This window comes from Oncorhynchus mykiss, chromosome 16 (assembly GCF_057628025.1).
Source record: "Oncorhynchus mykiss isolate SJ-2025 chromosome 16, ASM5762802v1, whole genome shotgun sequence".
NCBI classification, from domain to species: domain Eukaryota; kingdom Metazoa; phylum Chordata; class Actinopteri; order Salmoniformes; family Salmonidae; genus Oncorhynchus; species Oncorhynchus mykiss.
In genome coordinates this window covers 26,088,335-26,112,222 of record NC_143037.1, presented here as the reverse complement: position 1 = coordinate 26,112,222, position 23,888 = coordinate 26,088,335, and the positions used below count along the sequence as shown (strand labels likewise).

At 42.5% G+C, this 23,888-nt stretch overlaps 2 protein-coding genes across 4 annotated transcripts in view; both read right to left on the bottom strand.

The window, feature by feature from the left end:
• Positions 1-12,058, bottom strand: part of mpp3b (MAGUK p55 scaffold protein 3b) — a 31,432-nt gene extending 19,374 nt beyond the window's left edge. Inside the window, exons 1-2 of one of the 3 annotated variants that reach the window (XR_016487198.1) lie at positions 11,680-11,995; positions 10,926-10,995 (exon numbers count right to left, since the gene is read on the bottom strand). The gene's annotated coding sequence lies outside the window, so the exon portion shown is untranslated. Of the gene's footprint in view, positions 1-10,925; positions 10,996-11,679 lie in introns of all 3 variants that reach the window. The other 2 variants (XM_036946616.2, XM_036946617.2) reach the window with 2 other exon arrangements.
• Positions 12,059-13,645: 1,587 nt separating this feature from the next.
• The window catches only part of lrp2b (low density lipoprotein receptor-related protein 2b), a 116,031-nt gene continuing 105,788 nt past the window's right edge, over positions 13,646-23,888 (bottom strand). Inside the window, exons 73-83 of the mRNA XM_090202411.1 lie at positions 23,677-23,859; positions 23,461-23,580; positions 23,047-23,134; positions 17,183-17,247; positions 16,879-17,005; positions 16,484-16,553; positions 16,163-16,300; positions 15,521-15,622; positions 15,180-15,245; positions 14,871-14,927; positions 13,646-14,602 (exon numbers count right to left, since the gene is read on the bottom strand). Coding sequence (XP_090058537.1) covers positions 14,561-14,602; positions 14,871-14,927; positions 15,180-15,245; positions 15,521-15,622; positions 16,163-16,300; positions 16,484-16,553; positions 16,879-17,005; positions 17,183-17,247; positions 23,047-23,134; positions 23,461-23,580; positions 23,677-23,859 — 1,058 coding nt within the window. The 3' untranslated portion in view covers positions 13,646-14,560. The remainder of the gene's footprint in view (positions 14,603-14,870; positions 14,928-15,179; positions 15,246-15,520; positions 15,623-16,162; positions 16,301-16,483; positions 16,554-16,878; positions 17,006-17,182; positions 17,248-23,046; positions 23,135-23,460; positions 23,581-23,676; positions 23,860-23,888) is intronic.

The following is a 23,888-nucleotide window of genomic DNA, read 5'->3' as shown; positions in this document are numbered from 1 at the left end:
ACAAATGAAAAGTTTAATCCAAACAACATGCCTGCACCATACATGTCACGATCCTCTTCCCGTAAATGACTGGACCAAAGCGCAGCGTGATACGTGTTCATGATATTAAAATAAATTAGAGCACTTGAACAAAAAAATAACAAAGAGGAAAACGAACAGTTCTGTAAGGAAACTAAACTATACAGAAAACAACTACCCACAAAAACCCTGTGGGGAAAGCTACCTAAGTATGGTTCCCAATCAGAGACAACGATAGACAGCTGTCCCTGATTGAGAACCATACCCGGCCAAAACAAAGAAATACAAAAACATAGAAAAAGGAACATAGAATGCCCACACAAATCACACCCTGACCAAACCAAAATAGAGACATAAAAAACTCTATGGTCAGAGCGTGACAATACACTGCATCTTACTTTATCTTCCCTGGAAAAACTAACTGTGTGTGTGTTACCCATACGTTAGGTAACATAGCTTGCATGCGAATATGAAATAAAATAATGAAAGTTTAGAGAATGTTATGGCTAGTGGCTACCAGTTGGGATCAGATTCCTTTTAAATTCAGAAGGTGTCTGGCTTTTCTCAATGCTTCTCATTAAGAACATTTGGAATTTGAGTTGAATTCCTGAAATGACTGAATTGAAATGGCATTGACCCTAACCATGGTACCTAATTGTTCACCCCGCTCCCACCTAGGAGGAGGAGACAGTACAGGTGCATCAAAACTGGGACAGATAATTTGATAAGCAGCTTATAACTTCAGGCCATCATACTGTTAAACAGCCACCACTAGCCGGCCTCTGCCCAGTTCCCTGACCTGAACCTTAGTAACTTTAACTAGCCGGCTACCACCTTGGAATCTACCCTGCACTTTAGAGACTGCTTTTCTCTGAGTTGCAGTTCATATAAATCAGTCAATCAATTTATATCAATAAATGAGATCCTAATCTAAGGATTTCACATGACTTGGCAGGGGTGCAGCCATGGGTGGGCCTGGGAAGTCATAGGCCCCACCCCCCTTAGACAATCCCACAGGTGACTAAGCCGGATGTGGTGCTGGCGTGGTTAAATGTTGTCTGCGTTTGCGAGGCCGGTTGGATGTACTGCCAAATTCTCTAAAACGATGTTGGAGGTTGCTTATGGTAGAAAAATGTACATTGAATTCTCTGGTAACAGCTCTGGTGGGCATTCCTGTAGTCAACATGCCAATTGCATGTTCCTTTAAAACTTGAGACATCTGTGGCATTGTGTTGTGTGACAAAACTGCACATTTTAAAATGGCCTTTTATTGTCCCCAGCACGATGTGCACCTGTGTAATGATCATGCTGTTTAATCAGATTCTTGATATGCCACACCTGCCAGGTGGATTATCTTGGCAAAGGATAAATGCTCAATAACAGGGATATAAATACATTGATGTACAACATTTGAGAGAAATAAGGTTTCTGTGCGTATGGAACATTTTTGGGATTTTCTATTTCAGCTCATGAAACTTGGGACCAAAACTTTATGTGTTGCGCTTATATTTTGTTTTCAGTGTACACTGTATATACACAGCACATTCAGAAAGTATTCAGACACCTTTACTTTTTCCACATTAAGTTACGTTACAGCCTTATTCTAAAATTGATTACATTGAGGGGGAAAACAATCTGCACACAATACACCATAATGACAAAGCAAAACAATTTTTTTCCCGAAATGTTTGCATATTTATACAAATAAATAAACGGAAATATCACATTTGCATAAGTATTCCGGCCTTTTACTCAGTACATTATGTAAGCACCTTTGGCAGCGATTACAACCCTGAGTCTTCTTGGGTATCATGATAAAAGCTTGGCACACCTGTATTTGGGGTGTTTCTCCCATTCTTCTCTGAAGATCTTCTCAAGCTCTGTCAGATTGGATTGGGAGCGTCGCTGCACAACTATTTTCAGGTCTCTCCTGAGATGTTCGATCGGGTCAAGACCGGGCTCTGGCTGGGCCACTCAAGGACATTCAGAGACTTGTCCTGAAACCACTCCTGCTTTGTTTTGCATGTGTGCTTATGGTCGTTGTCCTGTTGACAGGTGAACCTTTGACCCAGTTTGAGGTCCTGAGCACTCTTGAGCAGGTTTTCATCAAGGATCTCTCTGTACTTTGCTCCATTCATCTTCCCCTCAATCCTGACTAGTCTCCCAGTGTCTGCCACTGAAAAACATCCCCACAGAATGATGCTGCCACCACCATGCTTCACCTTAGGGATGGTGCCAGGTTTCCTCCAGACGTGATGCTTGGCATTAATGCCAAAGTGTTCAATCTTGGTTTCATCAGACCAGAGAATCTTGTTCCTCCTTTATGTGCCTTTTGGCAAACTGTGTTCTTGGGGACCTTCAATGCTGCAGACAATTTTGGGTACCTTCCCCAGATCTGTGCCAAGACACAATCCTGTCTCGGAACTCTACAGACAATTTATTCGAAGTTGTAGAAACATCTCAAAGATGGCCGATGGAAACAGAATGCATTTGAGCTATATTTAAAGTCTCATAACAAAGTGTCTGATTACTTACGTAATTTACCTCAGTACTTCTGGCGCTGACAGAGATGGCCGCCTCGCTTCTTACATTGATAACCCAGGAAATCTTAGGTTTTAGTACATACAGTCGGGAGAAACTATTGGATATAAGAGCAACGTCAACTCACCAACATTACGACCAGGAATACGACTTTCCCAAAGCGGTTCCTCCACCACCCAGGACAATGGATTGGATCCCAGCCAGTGATCCAAAACAACGGCGCCGCAGAAGGGGCAGACGGAGCAGTCTTCTGGTCAGGCTCCGTAGACGGGCACATCGCGCACCGCTCCCGAGTATACTACTCGCCAATGTCCAGTCTCTTGACAACAAGGTAGACGAAATCCGAGCAAAAGTTGCCTTCCAGAAAGAAATCAGAGACTGTAACATTCTTTGTTTCATGGAAACATGGCTCACTCGAGACACGCTATCAGAGTCGGTACAGCCACCTAGTTTCTTCACGCATTGCGCCGACAGAAACAAGCATCTCTCTGGTAAGAAGAAGGGCGGGGGTGTATGCCTTATGATTAATGAGATGTTGTGTGGTCATAACAACATACAGGAACTCAAGTCCTTTTGTTCACCTGACTTTCCTCACAATCAAATGCCGACCGCATTATCTACCAAATCAAATTTTATTTGTCACATACACATGGTTAGCAGATGTTAATGCGAGTGTAGCGAAATGCTTGTGCTTCTAGTTCCGACAATGCAGTAATAACCAACAAGTAATCTAGCTAAAAATTCCAAAACCACTACCTTATAGACACAAGTGTAAGGGGATAAAGTGCATCAGTGATGTTGTACCCACAGCGTCTATTAAAACATTCCCCAACCAGAAACCGTGGATTGATGGCAGCATTCGTGCAAAATTGAAAGTGCGAACCACTGCTTTTAATCAGGGTAAGGTGACCAGAAACATGACCGAATACAAACAGTGTAGCTATTCCCTCTGCAAGGCAATCAAACAAGCTAAGCGTCAGTATAGAGACAAAGTAGAGTCACAATTCAATGGCTCAGACACAAGAGGTATGTGGCAGGGTCTACAGTCAATCACGGACTACAAAAGAAAAACCAGCCCCATCGCGGACCACGATGTCTTCCTCCCAGAAAGACTAAAGAACTTCTTTGCTCGCTTTGAGGACAATACAGTGCCACTGACACAGCCCGCTACCAAACCCTGCGGGCTCTCCTTCACTGCAGCCAATGTGAGTAAAACATTTAAACGTGTTAACCCTCGCAAGGCTGCAGGCCCAGACGGCATCCCCAGCTGCGTCCTCAGAGCATGCGCAGACCAGCTGGCTGGTGTGTTTACGGACATACTCAATCAATTCTTATCCCAGTCTGCTGTTCCCACATGCTTCAAGAGTGCCACCATTGTCCCTCTTCCCAAGAAAGCTAAGGTAACTGAGCTAAATGACTACCGCCCCGTAGCACTCACTTCCATCATCATGAAGTGCTTTGAGAGACTAGTCAAGGACCATATCACCTCCACCCTACCTGACACTCTAGACCCACTCCAATTTGCTTACCGCCCCAACAGGCCCACAGACGACGCAAGCGCAACCATACTGCACACTGCCCTAACCCATCTGGACAAGAGGAATACCTATGTAAGAATGCTGTTCATCGATTACAGCTCAGCATTTAACACCATAGTACCCTCCAAACTCGTCATCAATCTTGAGACCCTGGGTCTCAACCCCGCCCTGTACAACTGGGTCCTGGACTTCCTGACGGGCCGCCCCCAGGTGGTGAGGGTAGGAAACAACATCTCCACCCCGCTGATCCTCAACACTGGGACCCCACAAGGATGCATTCTCAGCCCTCTCCGGAACTCCCTGTTCACCCACGACTGCATGGCCATGCACGCCTCCAACTCAATCATCAAGTTTGCAGACGACACTACAGTGGTAGGCTTGATTACCAACAACAACGAGACGGCCTACAGGGAGGAGTTGAGGGCCCTCAGAGTGTGGTGTCAGGAAAATAACCTCACACTCAATGTCAACAAAACAAAGGAGATGATCGTGAACTTCAGAAAACAGCAGAGGGAGCAGCCCCCTAACCATCGACGGGACAGTAGTGGAGAGGGTGGAAAGTTTTGAATTCCTCGGCGTGCACATCACTGACAAACTGAAATGGTCCACCCACACAGACAGCGTGGTTAAAAGAAGGCACACCAGGGCTAATTCTAACTCAGGAGGCTGAAGAAATTTAGCTTGTCACCAAAAACACTCAAACTTTTACAGATGCACAATCGAGAGCATCCTGTTGGGCTGTATCACCGCCTGGTAAGGCATCTGCTCTGCCCATAACTGTAAGGCTCTCCAGAGGGTAGTGAGGTCTGCACAATGCATCACCGGGGGCAAACTACCTGCCCTCCAGGACACCTACACCACCCGATGTCACAGGAAGGCCAAAAAGATCATCAAGGACAACAACCACCCGAGCCACTGCCTGTTCACCCCGCGATCATCCAGAAGGCGAGGTCAGTACAGGTGCATCAAATCGGGGACGAGAGACTGAAAAACAGCTTCTATCTCAAGGCCATCAGACTGTTAAACAGCCATCACTAACACTGAGTGGCTGCTGCCAACATACTGACTCAACTCTAGCCACTTTAATAGTGGAAAAATTGATGTAATAAATGTATCACTAGCCACTTTAAACAATGCCACTTTATATAATGTTTACATACCCTACATTACTCATCTCATATGTACAGTGCCTTGCGAAAGTATTCGGCCCCCTTGAACTTTGCAACCTTTTGCCACATTTCAGGCTTCAAACATAAAGATATAAAACTGTATTTTTTGTGAAGAATCAACAACAAGTGGGACACAATCATGAAGTGGAACGACATTTATTGGATATTTCAAACTTTTTTAACAAATCAAAAACTGAAAAATTGGGCGTGCAAAATTATTCAGCCCCCTTAAGTTAATACTTTGTAGCGCCACCTTTTGCTGCGATTACAGCTGTAAGTAATATATACATGTATATATATATATATATATATATATACACACATAATACTCCAAAATGACAAAGCGAAAATAGGTTTTTAGAAAATTTTGCAAATGTATTAAAAATAAAAAACATTTTCAAATCAAATCCAATTTTATTTTTCACATACACATGGTTAGCAGATGCTTGTGCTTCTAGTTCCGACCATATATATATATACACGTAATATATATATCAGAACGAAATTGCTTTCTTCATTAGAACTTGTTTGGTTATTTGTGTATTGTTTAGTAATTGTTATTGGCTAGGTATTATTAATGCACTGTTGGAACTAGAAGCACAAGCATTTTGCTGCACCTGAATAACGTCTGCAAATCTGTGTATGCCACTGGAGGCTCCTCAGAGGAGGAAGGGGAGGACCATCTTCCTCAGTGAATTTCATGAAAATCAATAATATTAACATTGAAAAAGTAATCCTTGTTAGATAAAACTATACAAAATATGTTCACGTCACCAAATAATTGATTTAAACACACTGTTTTGCAACGAAGGTCTACAGTAGCCTCAACATCACTCTGTAGGGTAGCACCATAGTGTAGCCAGAGGACAGCTAGCTTCTGTCCTCCTCTTGGTACATTGACTTCAATACAAAACCTAGGAGGCTCATGGTTCTCACCCCCTTCCATAGACTTACACAGTAATTATGACAACTTCTGGAGGACGTCCTCCAACCTATCAGAGCTCTTGCAGCATGAACTGACATGGTGTCCACCCAATCACAGGATCAGAGAATAAATTCTATCTTAAATAATGTGAAGAGGGGTTTGTTCTCTGCCCACTTCATTTTATGGAGAAAGAATCTTCCATGAAAGATAAACAAATTAACAATGAAAGTTAAATCAGGGTCCATATTATTTGGATCAAAATAAAACATAACACCAGAGTCTCTCAAATTAACATTAATAGTTGTTTCTTTTAAAATAAAATCTTCTAACTCACTCCAAAATCTTCTGACATAAGAGCAGTCCCAAAATAGATGGTCAAGAGTTTCTGGGTCACAACCACAAAATACACATTTGTTATCAATAACTATTTTAAATCTGTGTAGAATAAAGGTCTTTACAGGGTCGATTCTATGAATGAGTTTGTATGATACTTCTTTCACCTTATTAGATATACAATATTTACCAGACAACAACGAAACTTTGTTTCAGTTCACTTGTCCTGGGGCTGCATTCCAGTACATTTTAGCAGAGTGAATAGTAACATTTTGACATAGTTTCCTTATATACATGTTATTACATTTATAGTTTAAAATGTCAATTCCTTCTAATTGTATTGAGGCTACAAATTCCTCAATAGTTTCACTTGGAGTAGTGTTATATTCTCCTAAAAGAAGAATAGCACCTTTAGGGACAGCTCTAACAACAGTTTGATACTCCTCAGGAGTGAATGTAACATTGTGTGTTCTCATAAATGCTGGATAATCATATAGTTGTCCATCATTATTCAATAATTGTTTAACCCAAATAATGTTGTTGTCAAACCAGTTCTGGAAAAAAAAGACTTGTTTTTGTATTTTATGTCTTTATTATTCCATATTGTATACCTACGTGGGGAAAAATTATGTTTGTACATGAGGTTCCAAGTTAGAAAAAAAATGTTTATGAAAGTTTGTAAGCTTAATAGGGATTTTACCCATATCAAAGTTGCATTTTAGTAAGAATTCTAGACCACCAATCTGTTGGAATATTAAATTAGGGATGATATTCCAAATACAATCCTTTTTCCTTAAATGGTTTTGTATCCATTTAATCTTAAATATTATAGTAGAGGTTCTAAAATCCAGAGCATTCAACCCTCCCTCACTTTGGGTGCTACATATTACGGCTTTTCTTAAATAATGAGGTTAATTCCTCCATATGAAGTTAAGTAATTTAGTATCAACCATTTTAGTGACTGATAGAGGAACATCCAAGGCAAGGGAGGTATAAACTCATCTGGACAGACCTTCAGATTGTGATAAAAGTACACGTCCAGATAAAGAAATATCTCTTAATAACCAGGAGTTAAATCTCTTTCCAATTTTCTCTACAATAGGAGAGACATTTAAGTTGGCCCTTTCTTTCTGATCTTTGCTAAATTTAAAACCAAGATATGTGATCATATCTTTTACAGGGATATTACAAACTGAGTTTAAGTCACATCTTTTCAACGCAAATAATTAACATCTCCTCATATTCAGAGATAAACCTGATACATGTGAGAAGGCATTAATACACTCATTCCAAGTCAAGTTAAGTTAAGCTTTAGGTTTTATTAATTTATTACCACTGGGGCACGCCAGTGTAACTGCTTACTGACTATACACTAACGTTACTGCATGATTGTAGTGGGTTTACTAACGCATTAGTTCTATTAGCTATGTTGACTAGGACGTTACTTTAGCTAATATGGGGACAACGATGTAGACTGTGTGTAGCGGTTATGACATGGTTTGGAAAGGCTTTTTCGCCTGGTCACATATAGCTGATGTGTTGTTCATTAAAGTCCACAATTGAAGGGAAAAGGGGAGGAGGAGAGTGCATAGAGACTAGAAAGAATACAACGTGGCTGCTATGAAAGTGAACTGTGTTTATGCGTTATCAAGGGTGTATACATTCCACCGATTCTGTTGAAAAACGTTTCTTAAACGGAAGAAAACTAAACGGAGACAAAAATACCAGAATTTGTCCAATAGAAACACTTGTTTGCAACTGATGGACTAATCCTTACACCCTAGCTAAGCTAGATGCAGGCAAGAGTGTGCAAGGCGGTATTGAATGTGTCACTGCCTGTCCATGTGTCACGGTCATCTCAAATGTTTCTCTCGACTTGTGTGCACCTACATTGTAAACCTCCATTCATAGGCTAGGTTGTACCATCCTCATGATGGGTATAGGGAAAATTAGAGTATCATGTAGTAGCCTAAACCTAGCGATGTTACTTTGAATTGGGTGAATGGAATATGAATGACAGTCATCCAGGATGCTGTAGTAGAAATAAGGTCATGCTCATGAAAGAAAATATCATAAACGGAACAGACCGCCACTGGTGTACGTGACCAATAAACTTTGATTTGATACTTCTATTCCTAGAAGAGGTAACAAATCACTCTGCGCCTACCAATGACAAGCTAGAGAGTATAATAAAAACGGTCATGGTTGCCTTAGGAAGAGGTCTTCCTTGATTTCACCTTTATTTAACCAGGTAGGCAAGTTGAGAACAAGTTCTCATTTGCAACTGCGACCTGGCCAAGATAAAGCAAGGCAGTTTGACACATACAACAACAACAGTTACACATTGAATAAACAAACAAACAATCAATAATACAGTAGAAAAATCGATATACTGCATGTGCAAATGAGGTAGGATAAGAGAGGTAAGGCAATAAATAGGCCATGGTGGCGAAGTAATTAGAATATAGGAATAAATCACTAGAATGGTAGGATGTGCAGCAGATGAATGTGCAAGTAGAGATACTGGGGTGAAAAGGAGCAAGATAAATAAATAAATAAGTAAATACAGTATGGGAGGAGGTAGATTGGATGGGCTATTTACAGATGAGCTATGTACAGGTGCAGTGATCTGTGAGCTGCTCTGACAGCTGGTGCTAAAGCTAATGAGGGAGGTAGTAAGAGTCTCCAGCTTCAGAGATTTTTGCAGTTCATTAATATGGTTATATACACTTCAACAAAAAGCCATGTCTGTTCCAATCTAGACCGTCCATTTCTATCTGAATAAACCAGGCCATGACGCCCTGACCTCTCTGCTCAGAAAATCAGTCATTTCTACAGATTGCCTCCCTCTCAGGCCCCCTCTTACTCGGTCATGGCTAGAAGGGATCCAGCTTTTGTAAAAATAACGTCAGATTTGACTTTTCGTAGCAGGTTATAATTTACGCAGCAGGTTAGGAAAATGAATGTAGCATGTTATGAGAATTAGGTTAAGGTTAGGAAAGGGTTAGGGTTAGCTAAAATGCTAAAAATTATACTTTTGATATTAATTTGACAAAAGCTGGATCCCTTCTCTCTCCTCAATTCGCCCTCCCCATTCCTCTTCATTACCTCCCAACCCATCTTTCTATCCCTCTCTCCCTCCTTCATCCTCCCCATCCCTCTTCTTTCTTTCTCCCTACACGTCCTCTCTACCCCTCTCCTTCTTACCCTTCTTTCATGCCCACATCTTTCCCTCTCTTACTCCCTACCATCCTCTATGCCCTTCCCCCTTACCTTCTTTCCCTCCCTCGCCATCTTCTCTGTCCATCCCCTACATTCCTCCATCCCTCCCCTCTCCAGGACTCTGATAACAAGCAGTAGAGGAGAGCTTAGAGTGGACAGCCTCCTCCCACTGACATTTGTCTGCCTGCCACTGAACAACATGACATGTTTTACTGGCTATATGGTCCTGGACAAGAGGAATGACTTTCTAATACAGAGTGGTCTGTCTATTGAATAGTAGTTGGACTACAATCTGTTAGTACCATCTGTGGCATGGCACTCTGTTACATGCACACTATACTATATTGCTGCATGCAGTAGTTTTGTAGTGAGGGTGGTGAGAGGATTATCATCTGGTCCAGAAGACTAAGCATTAGACAAAGAGGTCTGTACTTTTAGCCAAGTCCCTAAGCATCGGGCTAATGGACATGGTTGCGACAGTGTTAAAAGCCAAAATCGTTGTCTGTTCAAACTTCAGAGGCCTAAATGATAAGCAGTGTGAACAGATTTTAAAGAGATCGTTAAGATATTTTCTTCAAATCTGTTATAGCTCACTCCTGTAGTTACGGTCTTGTGTCTCAGGACCACATCAGCCTATTGAGACAAAGCCTATAAGCATTAGCTCTGACACAAGTCTTCAGGTCTCAGGCAAGGTTACTCATCATTACGTTGCGTAGACATACAATAGCCTTTCATAGTGCCTGTCTCTATGACAGATGGTGAACCCCCTCAGCTAAGGTCACAGTATTATATGATAGCACGGTCTTCATTCAGCAGATTTTGACCCCTTGTTGTTGACCTCTCCCTCTCTCTTCCTCCCTCTCCCTCCCTCACTCTCTCTCTCTCCTCCATCTCTCTCCATTCCCCATCTCTCTGTCAATGCCAAGGGTGGTGTCACGCACAAACACACATGCACTCTCCTCTCTTTCCTCTCTCTCGCCATCCCTTTCTCTCTCCCTCACCACCTGTTTGACTGCCTGTAGAGTCAGATGAAGAGTGGATGATTTATCTGTTGTTGTGGGTGATGCCAGAGAGGGGGAAGGCAAGGTCACTCAAAACACAAACCTGGCACCATCTGCCCTTCTACCCAGTGTGTGTGTGTGTGTGTGTGTGTGTGTGTGACAAAGCCCCCGGCCTCACCTGTTATCCTTAAGTAATGGTTGACTGCTCGGTCTGCAAACAAACCTCTTTCCTCTGTCCCTTAAAGTGTCTCAAAAGCAACGAGTTGGTGTAAGCAATGTGATGGCTTATGGCAAGTGGTTTCAAAATATGCTGTAGTATTTAAAAAAGAAATATCGTGAGATGACCAGATCACTCTAAGGTCATGTATTGAATCATTCCAGGCCAAAGAGAGCAGGGGCGGTCATGCAAGGTAAGAATGCAATGTGTGTCCTTGCCATTCCATTACTGATGTTTCATAATACATCTTTGCAATTTCATAATACATCTTTGCAATTTGTATCAATGGATATAATTAGTCTGAGAAGTTGACTTTGCATTAACACAGCACACGCTTATCAACATGGACCCCCCCCCCCCCCTCCCACAGAACACAAAGACATACTAAATGTATCATTCAACCTACAGTTCCATGGCATTCAATGCAACCTCTAATATCAAATCTAACATAAAGCAGCTATAGCAAACTAAATAGATTTGATTTAAAGATTACATATGGCATTCTATGAACCCACTACACTTGTTTTTGTAAAATCTAGCATTTGGAGAATCCTAGCAGGTTTCACAAGAACACACACAAGGCTAAGCATCCCTGCAGCTTTCACATAAAGGTGAACACACGTTGTATCCCTCAATCTCTTTCATTGCTGAATCCTTCCCTCCTGCTGAGACGTCTGCCAGAATAATTATAAATGAAACAGAATAAGATCCTTACCTTATTCATGCTCTGCTCTGTCTGTGGTGTGTATCTGTGTGGGCGTGTGTGCATTGGCAATCCCTCCTTTTTCTCCTTTGGTTTGGTGCCTAGCGCTGTGTCTTGATTCCTGTGTAAACCTGCCATTAGCTTCCCTGCTATCTGTATCACTCTTTCCTCCTCCTCACACAGACACGCGTGCAGCACTGCACTTCGCTGGTCCTCCCTTTCTATCTCTCGCTCAGGCTCCTCCCTCCCCCTATCTGTCTATCTTCATCATATCACTCAGGCCGTTCCTCTCGCTCTCCCTCTCCCTCTCTCACACATACAGACGCATGGATGCAGGATCTGTGGTCCACCCCTTTCCTCCCTCTCTTTCTCTAGCTGCTTCACCAATGCTGCTGATTGTGACATGCTTGAGCTGATAAGCAGATTTGACATGTGGGGGTAGTAGAACTAAAACATGCCTGCCTATGAGTCATTATGGGGTGGCAGGTTGCCTAGCGGTTAAGAGCGTTGGGCCAGTAGCTGAAACGCTGCTGGTTCGAATCCCAATCAGACTAGGTGAAAAATCTGTCGATGTGCCCTTGAGCAAGGCACTTAATCCTAATTGCTCCTGTAAATCGATCTGGATAAGAGTGTCTGCTAAATGACACACTTAGAAAAATGGGTTCCAAAAGGGTTCTTCGGCTGTCCCTATAGGGATAACCTTTTTGGTTCCAGGTAGAACCCTCTGGAAAGGGTTCTACATGGAACCCCAAAGGGTTCTACCTGGAACCAAAAGGGTTCTACCTGGAAATAAAAAGGGTTCTTCAAAGGGTTCTCCTATGGGGACAGCCTAAAAACCCTTTTAGATTCTAGATAGCACCTTTATGGTTCTAAATTTACCAGTCCCCCTACTTCACTCCTTTTCTGCCCCCCATCCCTCCACTCTTCCATCACCGCACCATCACTCCACTTATCCCTTAACCAACCACTCTGTCCTCCATCTACTCCCTCTCTCTCTTTTAGTGCCCTACACTCATAGGATAACCCTTTGAAGAACCCTTTTGGTTCCAGGTATAATTTTTGGGGTTTCCAGGTAGAACCCTTTCCACAGAGGATTCTACATGGAATAAAAAAGGGTTCTACTTGGAACCAAAAAGGGTTCTCCTATGGGGACAGTTGAAGAACCCTTTTGGAGTGTAGTTACAGTCCACTCAGTCAAAGGGGAAGCCTTGATGTGATAAGACATTTATGATGGCAGGATGAGAGGAGGGAAAGGCAGAGGAGGACAGGGGAGGAGAGGTGAGAAGAGGAAGGGAAGGGAGTTGCAAAGTGCTGTAGTCATTGCTTTTGTTACCCCATCAGTAATCATTAAGGCGTGGCTATGTGGTTAGTGTAGGGCTGTAGGCTTTTATGGCTGAGCAGGGAGCACAGCAGCCATGTTCAGTGGGTCACAGCAAACATGGGTATCAGGGTCATCCTACTCAGATGACACCAGTGTGAGTCTCTATGCTGATTGCTTGGCAAATGTGTGGAGTGGACAGACACAAACACAAAAAGGGATGCAGAGAATGAGAGAGGGGAAGGAGAGAGAGGGAGAGAGTATATGTGTATATGTAGTCTACTGTATTGGGGTGTGGTGGCCAATGTCTTGTTGCTAATACTAACATAATTACCACCCATGTTGATCTTCATCCAAACAATTCATATTTCATAATTATGGCCCTGTGTTTTGGTTAATCATGTCACATGACCTGGATTTTTAAAGCCTTTTCTAGAAATGAGAATTATACAAAAAATGAAAGAAACTGTCTGCGGATGGTGCTGGACCATCTGACATAAGAAAAAAGGGGACAGATTGATGAAAAAGCTTTAAATAAAGCAAAAAAATTCAGGTCATGTGACATTATTAAGCAATACACAGGGCCCTTCTCATAATTGATGGGATGAAGAAATCGAAGGCCTGGTTGCCAAGGTTCATCTCCAAGAACACTTATGAAACTCAACAACAAACGGTTTAATCATACAGTATCAAACAAGATAATTTACAACATCATATACATCAACAGTTTGTTTCGCTTTATGACGAGAGTCAATCAAATATCATTAATCACAGATTGTAATCATAAAAATATAGCCTTAGTTATAAAGACTTATAACTAAGGCACATCCTTCTAGAAACATCCGTTCTACCGTTCACCCACTATCGCATCACTTCCTTTAACTGCTCTGGGCCCCAGTTTCCCGATAGCAATGGAACTTATGAGTGTTTTAACGATGCATTGTTCTCACAACGGCTGAAGATGTAACATGTTCACTCAGTGTTACGTTGGAGAATGTGTCCATACTGATAGGATCAAAAGAAAGGCAGTACTGCTCTCGGATCAGCTTTCTCCATTCAAATCTTACCTTTAAATTATACGTATTCCACAAGACTGACGAGGGATCAGCTCCTACAGAGACATTATTCTAATGCTTACCCGATAACAATCCACTAAATCACATATTTGGCACATCATTGCATCATGAAATATATTGAGGAAAAAATGACAGTAGGTTAGCTTTAATAACCCATTTTCCAACCAGGGAAAGGTGGGGGAGGTATGATTAGTCCAGTGTTAGTCCTAGTGTTCAGTTTAGTCCAGTGTTAGTCCTAGTGTTCCGTTTAGTCCAGTGTTAGTCCTAGTGTTCCGTTTAGTCCAGTGTTAGTCCTAGTGTTCCGTTTAGTCCAGTGTTAGTCCTAGTGTTCCGTTTAGTCCAGTGTTAGTCCTAGTGTTCCGTTTAGTCCAGTGTTAGTCCTAGTGTTCCGTTTAGTCCAGTGTTAGTCCTAGTGTTCCGTTTAGTCCAGTGTTAGTCCTAGTGTTCAGTCCAGTGTTTAGTCCTGTTGTTTTGTCCACTGATTTGCCTGGTGTGGAGGTCAAATGAAGGAGTCTGCTGGGGTGGATGGGTAAGTGGGATCCTGTCGAAAGAGCAGTAGAATGAAGACAGACAGTATTTGATCTTGTGCGTTTAAAGATTTTGAAAGTGTTGGACGTGCGTGTGCTTGATGTAGCTTGGAGTTTATTTGAAACTAGAAAGTATTATTAAGTATTCTACCGAGGTCTACAACTTATATTACACTGCCATTATGCATAAAGATGACATCAACACACCAAAGCACATACGAAAACAATAAAACACATATTCTACTGTAGAATGGAATGCACTCGTATTTCTTGAACACTCACCGAGAACATTGGGTTTATGAAACTGCCGTCGGCATTGTCATCAGGAATGGGTTCGAACTGAAGAGGGGGGTGTGAAAGAAACAATTATTGGCATTCAGGTAAATTAACAAGAACTTATATCTCAAACATAGACATCATATGACCATATTCAAGTACGCATGATATTTACAGTATTTTCATAGTAATGGTATACACAGAGAGAGCTGTACACTACAATTAAAACATGACAGTACTCATCATCATATATCATTTTCACAAAGTACAGAGTAGTATCCACGTCTAATTGTCCTTTATCATCTCCGTGGATACCTTTAGTGACTCGTCGGCGACTGGTTCCTCGGGAGTCAGTTCCTCACCTGGATTCTCAAAGGCCCCCTAAAATGTCAGCCAGAAGAAAAATGGTATAAAAGCCTGAACTGTAAAGATTTTACTCTATTGGCTGATATTTTAAAGGGATAGTTCACCTCAAAATCAAAACTTGTCAGTCTGTTTGAGTTACATTTAAAGGGATAATTCGCCCTATGTCAAAAGTCAGCTAAAACTTTAAAAAACTAACTATCCCATGAAAATGAAAACAAGCTGACCAGCTTTTATTTTAGATGTGAACTATAACTAGCCCCTAAATGTTTGTTTTTTCAAATGGTGCCTACCTCGACTGATAAAGTATTAGCAGGTGTGGCGCTAGCGTCGGGCTCAGGGTCAGGCTCAGCTATCACACGAACCTCAGCATACAACGGGTTCTCAATGTTCTCCTATAGAACCAAGGACATCATAAAGAACAGTTCAGAACTACACGCAAGATACAGTCGACAGGGTGGTCTTCCTCATGTTCTATGTTCTGAATGAGATTTTCATACTGCTCAGTGCATGTCCCTAAAAACAATAATAATACACTTTTTAACTAGCTCTCAATTGAAACTCCAAATCAAGGGTCTTCAATATGGCCCACAAGCTGATTGGATGTGACCCGCAAGTGTTGTCTTAGTAAAAATAAAATCATAGAACTGCTGAAATCCACATTGGGATGATTTAACAGAATACAGTACATTATAGGGCTCCCAAGTGGCGCAGTGGTCTAAGGCACTGCATCCCTAGTTCGATTCCAGGCTGTATCACATCCGCCCCTGATTGGGAGTCCCATAGGGCGGCGCAAAATTGGCCCAGCATCGTCCAGGTTTGGCCGGTGTAGGCCGTCATTGTAAATAAGAATTTGCTCTTAACTGACATGCCTAGTTAAATAAAAGGTTACATAGTACATATATTGGCTAATAAAGTATATTTGGTGTATTGACCATTGCTGTCCCATTGGGCACAAGGACGGCAGGAGTAATGCAGTTAGGGGCAGGTCTCTCATCCCCCTCAGCTGCATAGGCGGGGTTCTCAAAACTCTTCCCCCCTGCCTCCTCCATAGAAACAGCAGTACAGGGCTCCTGATGAGACATTGATGAGACAAAGATGAGACATAGACCGTAAAGACTATGTAAAGAGACCCCTTGCATGAACATAAGCTAACCACAGTACCGTAGGCGTGCGTCTGTGTGCTGGAAAATACTGATTGAAATACTTTAATGTTTTTGTTTTATGGGTTATTAAGAAATCATGATCAGACAAACCGCTTTGATGCTTGGGCCCGGGTCACTCCCCTCCTCCTTTGATGGGTCAGAGCTTTGATATGGGGAACCCCTGAAAATATCCATTAAAAGTACACTTGGTATGAATGAAAGGATTAGGACACAGATATTAGCTCTGTATTATGAGGAAACTTAGCTTTAGCATTAGCATCCCTTTAGATTTAGAATATAATGAGATGGAGGGGCTAGCTTTAGCATTAGCATCCCTTTAGATTTAGAATCCAATGAGATGGGGGGGCTAGCTTTAGCATTAGCATCCCTTTAGATTTAGAATCGAATGAGACGGGGGGGCTAGCTTTAACATTAGCATCCATTGAGATTCTAGTGGGCTAGTGGACAAGATATAGTGTGGCAGTACCTGTGGAACTGTGGCTCACCTGAAGCTAGGCATACTTGGCATGATGTGGCGTATTGTCTCCGTGACACTGGCCTTCCTTTGGGCAGCATAGACCAGACCCCCAAGGAGAAGTACTATCAGTACAGTCACCCCGATGGCTATACCCACTGGGAGGGACAGAATGAGAGAGAGAGGGTGAAAGAGAAGGGAGAGAAGGATATGAGGTGAAAGGGAGAAAGACAGAGAGAAAGGGGAGACGGAAAGACATTGGCATCTTGTGGTATGGAAAAAAATATATGTATGAACAAAATAACGATGGATCATGGATGAACTGTAGCATGTACCTGAAGATGCGACCACCCCAAATATGTTTATCTCGCAAAAGTCTCCCTGCCATTCTGAAGGACATCTGAGGAAAAAAAATGTAACCAATGTTATACAGAGAGAGGTAACACCGGCAGGGCTCGTACGCTATCCATAATAAGGACAGAGTCACACGTTATGTTCAGGTTATTTGTTGAATTTAAGACTTTTTAATGCCACTTGGAATGCAAATCAATACCAATTTTGAGGTTTGCAAGCGCCACACACCTGCTAATATTCCACTCCATGTTGGCAAAAAGTAATATTTTTATGTTTGAATTTCACCAAAGGCTATAACCTACAGTACATTATCAGGCAGGTGTGCTATTTTAGCAATGCACATTATCCTGTAGCCTAACGGATGTAGTAGCATAGTGGCAAGGATATAGATGGCTGAAGCATGGGGTTGCCCATCTGCATTTGTTTAGGCTACCCCAAATGGGCAAATCATTAGCTAAATCACAAACTCTAGGCCTAAGTGTTCAGAATTTTGGCTTCGATACCAATATCAAGTTTAGTATAATGATGCTCAATATCATAACGAAACCACTGTGAAAATGCCTTAAAGTAAAATATACAACTATGTTACTATATAAAACACGTGGTCAACTCTCCATCTGGAAATCCAAGCCACTGGGTGTGCAGGCTTTTAATCCTGCACTGCTCAAACACACCTGAGTCAGCTTAACAAGGTCCTGTTGAGCAGTTAGTGTGTTAGAGTTGAGGGTGGAACAAAAGTCTACACAACCAGTAGCTCTCTTGGAGTTATTATGCTATACCGTTAGAACATTAGCCTACAACCAAAAAGCCTAATAAAATAATTCCCTTGTTCAGTGAATCAGGTATCAAATGGCTATACTTTGAAGCAAGGTAGCTCTAGACTGAGTTTTTCCAGTGCCAAGTAAGACATGTTAATGGAATGCATGAATTAAATATATGATTTTGATTTGTAATGTTTTTTGTGCATATTGACCAGGGGCAATTGTATGGTTAAACAGTACAAATACAACCTACGCAGATTGATCAAGATGATGAATATAGGGACAAAGTGGAGGAAAAGAGGTGGATACGAGGTGCATGTGAAGGGCTTCTAATGATCACGGATTATCACCAATGCCGCCCTACCAGACGAGCTATACAACTTTTTCTCATGCTTTAAGCAAAACGACTCTGAGCTGCTGAGTAGAGCCCTTGACGACAACAAGGGCTATGTGGTTACGGTCTTCATGGAGGACGTATGCAAGTAATTTAAGCGTGTTAACCCTCGCAAGGCTGCAGGCCCATACGGCATCCCTAGCCGTGCCCTCAGAACATGTGCAGACCAGTTAGCTGTTGATGGCGCCGACAGACATGGCAGCTCTGCTTCTAGCTCCTAAGCAACTCTGCAGTGTTTTTTTTTTGTGTGTGTGTTATTTCTTACGTTATTAGCCCAGAATATGTTTTTTGTTATTACATACAGCCCGGAAATAACTTTTGGATATCAGAGGGCGGTAACTCACCAGTATTACAACCAGGAATACAACTTTCCCGAATTGGATCCTTCGTTCGTACCCCCCCAGGGAAATTGAACTTATCCCAGAGGCTGCTCCAAGATGCCGCCAGCGGCGAAGAGGTGGACTTCTAGTCCGACTCAGGAGGCGTGCACACCATCTACCGCTTCCGAGTATATTACTCGCTAATGTTCAGTCTTTGACAACAAAATAGACAAGCTCAGGGCGAGGATCTCCTTCCAGAGAGGCATCAGGGTGTAACAGTCAGTTTCATGGAATCATGGCTCTCTCGGGATATACTGTCCCCGTCCATACAGCCAGCTCAGTTCTCAGTTCATCATGCAGACAGGAATAAAGAACTCTCCGGGAAGAAGAAAGGTGGGGGTGAATGTTTCATGATGAACTACTTATGGTGTGATTGTAATAACATACAGAAACTCAAGTCCTTTTGTTCACCCGACTTAGAATATCTCATTTAAATGCTGACTGTATTACCTCCCAAGATAATTCCCTTCAGTTACAGTCCCAGCCGTGTATATTCCCCCTCAAGTCGATACCACGTCGGCCCTCAAGGAACTACACTGGACTTTATGAAACTGGAAACCACATATCTTGATTTATTGAAGCTGGGGATTTTAACTAAGCAGATTTGAGGAAAACGCTACCGAAGTTCTGTCAACATATTGACTGTAGTACTCGCTTAGGAAAAACATTAGATCACTGTTTCTCACCTTTTCAAGACGTCTACGGCCCTCCCTTCGGCAAATCAGATCACAACTCCATTTTGCTCTTCCCTTCCTATAGGCAGAAACTCAAACAGGAAGTACCCGTGCTAAGGTCTATTCAACATTGGTCTGACCAATCAGAATCCATGCTTCAAGGTTGTTTTGATCACGCGGACTGGGATATGTTCCGGGTAGCCTCAGAGAATAACATTGACGTTTACCCGGACACGATGACTGAGTTCATCAGGAAGTGTATAGGGTATGTTGTTCCCACGGTGTCTATTAAAATCTACCCAAACCAAAAAACGTGGATAGATGGCAGCATTCGCGCAAAACTAAAAGCGCGAACCACAGCATTTAACCATGGCAATGTGATTGGGAATATGATTGAATACAAACAGCGTACTTATTCCCTCCGTTAGGCAATCAAACAAAGCAAAACGTCAGTACAGAAACAAAGTGGAGTTGCAATTCAATGGCTCAGACACAAGACATATGTGGCAGGGTCTACAGACAATCACGGATTACAAAGGGAAAACCAGCCACGTCACGGACACTGACGTCTTGCTCCCAGACGAGCTAAACACCTTCTTCGCCCGTTTTGAGGATAACACAGAGCCACCGACGCTGCCCGCTCCCAAGGACTGTGGGCTCTCGTTCTCCATGGCCAACATGAGTGAGACAATTAAATGTGTTACCCCTTGCAAGTCTGCCGGCCCAGACAACATCCCTAGCCGCGTCCTCAGAGCAGGCGCAGACCAGCTGGCTGTAGTGTTTACAAACATACTCAATCTCTCCCTATCCCAGTCTGCTGTCCTAACTTGCTTCAGGATGTCCAGCATTGTTCCTGCACCCAAGAAAGCAAAGGTAACTGAACTAAATGACTCACTTCTGTCATCATGAAGTGCTTTGAGAGGCTAGTTCCCTGACACCCTAGACCCACTTCAATTTGCTTACCGCCCCAATAGATCCAGCAAAGCTGTCATCAAGGCAAAGGGTGGCTACTTTGAAGAATCTAAAATATGATTAACACTTTTTGGGTTGCTACATGATTCTATTTGTTATTTAATAGTTTTGATATCTTCACTGCAATGTAGAAAATAGTAAAAATAAAGAAAAACCCTTGAATGAGTAGATGTGTCCAAACTTTTGACTGGTACTGTATGTGAGAATGCTTTTTATCGACTACAGCTCGGCCTTCAAAACCATTGTTTCACCACAAAGCGCACAGCCCTGGGACTGAACTCTTCCCTATGCAACTGGGTCCTGGACTTCCTGATGGGCCGCCCCCATATGATGAAGGTAGGCAACATTACCTCCTCCACATGGGGGCCCCACAAGGGTATGTCCTCAGTCCCCTCCAGTACTCAATGTATACCCACGACTGCATGGCCTCACACAGTTCCAACTCCCTCATCAAGAGTGCTGACGACACGACAGTAGTAGGCCTGATTACCAACAACGATGAGATGGCCTACAGGGAGGAGGTAGGCACTGACGGTGTGGTGCCAGGTAAAAAACCTCTTAACTTCAGCAAAACAAAGGAGCCGATTGTGGACTTCCGGAGGAAACCGGCTGGGCACGCCCCCCATCCTCATCAATGGGGCCGCTGTGAAGACTGTCAAAAACTTCAAGTACCTCAGTGTCCACATCTCCAAAGAGCTGAAATGGTCAAACCACACTAACACTGTGGTGAAGAAGGAATGACAGCCACTCTAACCTCAGGAGGCTGAAGAAATTCAGCCTGTCCCAGAAGGCCCTCACATCAAAAACATACAGTCGGACTACATCACAGTCTGGTACGATGACTCCAACGCCGCTGACCGCAAGGCTCTACAGAGGGTGGTACGCTCATCTGAACGCACCATTGGTTGCACAATGCCTGCTCTCCAAGACACCTACCAGACCAGGTGTCGCAGGAAGGCCAAGAAGTTTATCAGGGACCTCAGCCACCCGAGCCACGGCCTGTTCTCCCCGCTTCCATCACTCAGATGCGGGAAGTACAGGAGCATCATGGCTAAAAATAACAGACTGACCAATAGGTTCTACCCCCAGAATAGCCACCACTAGCCAGCTACGTGCTCTCAATGACATACTCTGTTTGTAAAGTGGTGTTATTTCCTCTGTATTGACAGTAGAGAAAAAAATGTTACACTCCCATAAAGCTGAGACTCTCCTCTTTTTTTAACAACAGCATCAGTAGTTTTTTTTTTAAACGGTCTTTCACACAATTACATTTTGAAATGTTGCTCAACTGTCAGTATGCTTGCACGTATCAGAATACATCTCTCCCTTCACTACATGTTTAAATAGGTGAGCGGAAGTGAGAGCCAGGACAAAACAGGGGCAGGGCAGATACATTCATTGCAGGAAGCAGATTAATTAAAGCACATTATTGTTGACCAAATAATGGCTTTTAGAGCCAAAACATCTGCAGGAACTTGTGTAGCCTAATCACCGAAATGACAGGTGTACGCACATTTGCTTCGATAAGAGGGCAATGTTTGTGTTGTCTATCAAATTGTATAGGCTTATTAGGCTACAATTGCTAGGCTACTATAGGCTACTATTGCCTATTGGCTACTATTGCTACTTTTTAGGCTACTTATTATTGCTCTCATCTCTCTTCTCTGGCAACGGACCGACTCGCACTGGCACACGCACCGGATGTGCGCACACAGACATGTGGTTGGATAGCTCTTCAACATCATCGAAAGTGTGCCTCAGGTATTATTTGATGTTCAATTTTGTGTATTTTGTTTGCCGTGGTGGCAACAATTAAAACCTCTACAGGATCGGTGGGTCCCCAACAGGGCGGTTGAGCTAACGTAGGCTAATGCGATTAGCATACAAGTTTGTAAGTAACAAGAACATTTCCCAGGACATAGACATATTTGATATTGGCAGAAAGCTTAAATTCTTGTTAATCTAACTGCACTGTCCAATTTACAGTAGCTATTACAGTGATATAATATCATGCTATTGTTTGAGGACAGTGCATAGTTATGAACTTGAAAAGTTATTAATAAACCAATTAGGCACATTTGGGCAGTCTTGATACAACAGTTTGAACAGAAATGCAATGGTTCATTGTATCAGTCTAAAACTTTGCACATACACTGCTACCATCTAGTGGCCAAAATCTAAATTCTGCCTGGGCTTTAATAGTACATTATGGCCTTTCCCTTGCATTTCAAAGATGATGGTACAAAACCAGTACAAAAAAAACACGTTTTTTTCTTTGTATTATCTTTTACCAAATCGAATGCGTTATATTGTCCTACATTAATTTCACATTTCCACAAACTTCAAAGTTTCCTTTGAAATGGTATCAAGAATATCCATATCCTTGCTTCAGCTCCTGAGCTACAGCTAGTTAGATTTGGCTATGTCATTTTAGGCAAAAATGGAAAAAAAGTGGCGGATCCTTAGCAGCGGCACAATATAAAGGAAACACTCTAGTCCTCTCCGTCACATTTGTTAAGACGTTTGAATACTGAATTTAAGACATTTTAGGATTTAATAAGGCTTTTAAATCAGATAAATTCATTTAAGACTAATACTTTTTAAGGACCCGGGGACACTTAAAAATGGCACTAATAGGACAAGTTAATGTAACAGACAACTTACATGCACATGGCCTTGTTGTCATCAAAGTAGCATGTTCCGCCATTTATACACTGGCATGGAGGGGGCATGGTGGGTGGGGGGTCAAATCCTGACAGAGGTCAGAGTTCAAAGGTTAATACATGGTCAACACTAGTCAGCACAATTTCAGCACAATTTCCTTTATAGTGTTACATTCTGTTTAAGGTATTACATCATATCCTGTCTCTGCCCAATACTAAAGTTTGGAACAGTGTCTCAAAAATGTGTATTTTTGACCCACCTACAGCTATTCCAATTTTGTTGTGGCACACAAAATAGATTAAAAACCTAATGTAGCTAACCACAACAGTCAAACCAAGAGGAACAAGATACAGATCATTGACATTTACAATACAAGACAGAGTCATCAGTCCAAGATGGAGGAGGCTATGGTACCTGCATCACAGTCTGTGTTGCTGCCAGAGACAAAGCTGGATCCTTCAGGGCAGGCGCAGGTGTAGCCTCCAGGTCTGAGCAGACACAAGTGACTACAGGTCCCTTTACAAGGGGTTTTCACTGACAGACACAAGTAAACAATGTCACTTAAACCTAGACAGCATTTTAATTTATTCTCAAACAGGAAACACAAGAGATGTTTGAAGTGTCACTCACTGCCTATTGAGTTGTATCTCTGCTGCTGGTACACACTGATCTGGGTGAGCCAGGGCCCAGCGGTGAGCAGCTTGGTCTTGGTGCCACGGCCAAACTTGTCCTGCCGGAACACTTCCCCTTTCTCCTGCGTGCTCCAGTAAATGTGGTCCTCAAACACACTCACACTGAAAGGGTACCGCACATCTGGGCCCACAGAGACAAATGACAGGGGT